A 1,789-nucleotide genomic window follows, 5' to 3' on the forward strand; every position below is an offset into this window, starting at 1 on the left:
CGGCCCCCCGGCTGCCTGCCTGCAGGAGGGGAGGAGGAGGGGAGCAGGCAGGAGTTCTCCGTCGTCAGAGATACCAGAGACCATGTGGACGCGCTTCCGTCTAGAAAACGGAGTGTGAGGAAAGGCATCGCTTTTGCGATGGGCTCGCCGCATTCTGTTTTCCCCTGTGTACTCTTCTGAGCCTCCAGCTTCCTAAAAGACACACATCTCAATTTTAAAACAACTTCTAATTACGCCTCCAGATCCATCCGCTTCTTCCAGCCTTCAGAAATCCGACTGCAAGCCACGAGCTCAGCCCCAGCCCTCGAAGCCTAAGAAGGCTGGCATCTCCCACCTTGGAGGAGCCTGAGGGAAGATTTCTGCAGCGAAGCTAATGTGGGATCGGGGCCGAGGCCACACGGCTCCTCCCCTGCGAAAGCCGACCAGCACAGTCTCTGCGCGTTCGGAGGCGGTGCCGCTGCGGGCCCCTCCCCCCCGGCAGCCAGAACGAATGGTGGAGGCGGACCTGTGGGCAGGGACTCAGCCTCCTCTCCTTTGACCGCCCGGCGGCAGGGCCCGAGCGCACGGCGGGGGTGGTGCCTGCGGGCCGTGGCCCCGCCCCGGGCCGCCATTGCCGGGCCTGTCGGGCAGAGGTGCGCGCCTTCCTCGCCTCGGCTCGGGGAGCGGAGCCGGGCGGCCGGCCTGACCGGGCTGCCCCCAACCCAGCTGGCATCTCCCCCACGGCCAGGCAAGTCTCCACCAGCCTAGCCCGTGCCCTGACGGGGGGGTGGGGTGCTGAGCTCAGGGCCTCCCACGGAGGAGGCCCGCATCCGGGAGAACCACCTTTACTTCCCGGCCCCAGAATCTCCCGTGGGCACGACCGTGACCGACGGGTTCCTGAGGACCCTCCTGTCCTGACAGATCTTCACTCCGCGAGCCCGAGGGGCCTGACCAGCTGGTTGAACGCACAAGCCGGTGCACCGATCGCGTCCTCCTGGCAGCAGGGGCTAAGCCCAGGATCATCGTTGAGTCCCACCCAAACCTGCTCTTCTGCTTTATTGCCCCCAGAGGGCACGGTCCCCAAACAGTGCACCTGCCGGCAGCCCCAACCCAGCGGGAGAAGTGGACATGAGGTTGGCAGGTGGGTGGCTTCCACAGTGAACGGGAGACAGTTGGAAAGGGGACGGGACTGGAGGCCCAGGTGTCCGGAGGTCTGTGTCTGGAGGGGCCCAGGTGCACCCCTGAGTGTGGTTTTGCAAACGGAAGGCACTGCACACTCATTCTGTGACCTTGAGCAAATCCTTTCACCTCCCAGGACTTCCAAGAGCTGTGAAATGAGGATCAGGGTAGTCGATTTCTGCGAACTCGGATAACTGGCCGCTGTCTGAAAAAAACGAGTTGTGGGGGAGGCTCCAGGGGGCATGGCGGCTAGGTGAAGAGGGGGGCGGTGTGCAGTAGCGGAGAGGCGTGGTCTTAGAGTAGAAACTGACCAGAGCGGCAATGGGGCTAGATAAAAACTGGTGCCAAACCTGACCTCGGCGGGACAACTTCGATAGATGGCTTGGCTGGGGGAGGAACAGATGAGGGTGGGCAGTGGCGAGCAGAACTCAAGAGTTGGAGTTCAGACCTGCTAACGGTTGCAGCCTTGTAAATGTATCCCAGTAAAGCTGGCTGGTGAGGAACTGGCTGGGAGGGTGTGGCCTCAAGATCAGCGACGGCTGGAGTAAAAAATACTCACTGCTCTGTGGGTTAATCCGAGACTAGGAGTTGACGCGGCCTGGGACAGAAGATGGGCACGTCCAGCGTTTCA

At 62.2% G+C, this 1,789-nt stretch overlaps 1 protein-coding gene across 1 annotated transcript in view; it reads left to right on the forward strand.

Annotated features, from left to right (window-relative positions):
• The first annotated feature begins 900 nt into the window (after positions 1-900).
• FAM3A (FAM3 metabolism regulating signaling molecule A) overlaps positions 901-1,789 on the forward strand; it is a 9,706-nt gene continuing 8,817 nt past the window's right edge. The window contains exon 1 of the mRNA XM_040626717.1: positions 901-1,120. Within this exon, the coding sequence (XP_040482651.1) occupies positions 1,108-1,120 (13 nt within the window). The 5' untranslated portion in view covers positions 901-1,107. The remainder of the gene's footprint in view (positions 1,121-1,789) is intronic.

Source organism: Ursus maritimus, assembly GCF_017311325.1.
Source record: "Ursus maritimus isolate PB19 chromosome X unlocalized genomic scaffold, ASM1731132v1 scaffold_X1, whole genome shotgun sequence".
NCBI lineage: Eukaryota > Metazoa > Chordata > Mammalia > Carnivora > Ursidae > Ursus > Ursus maritimus.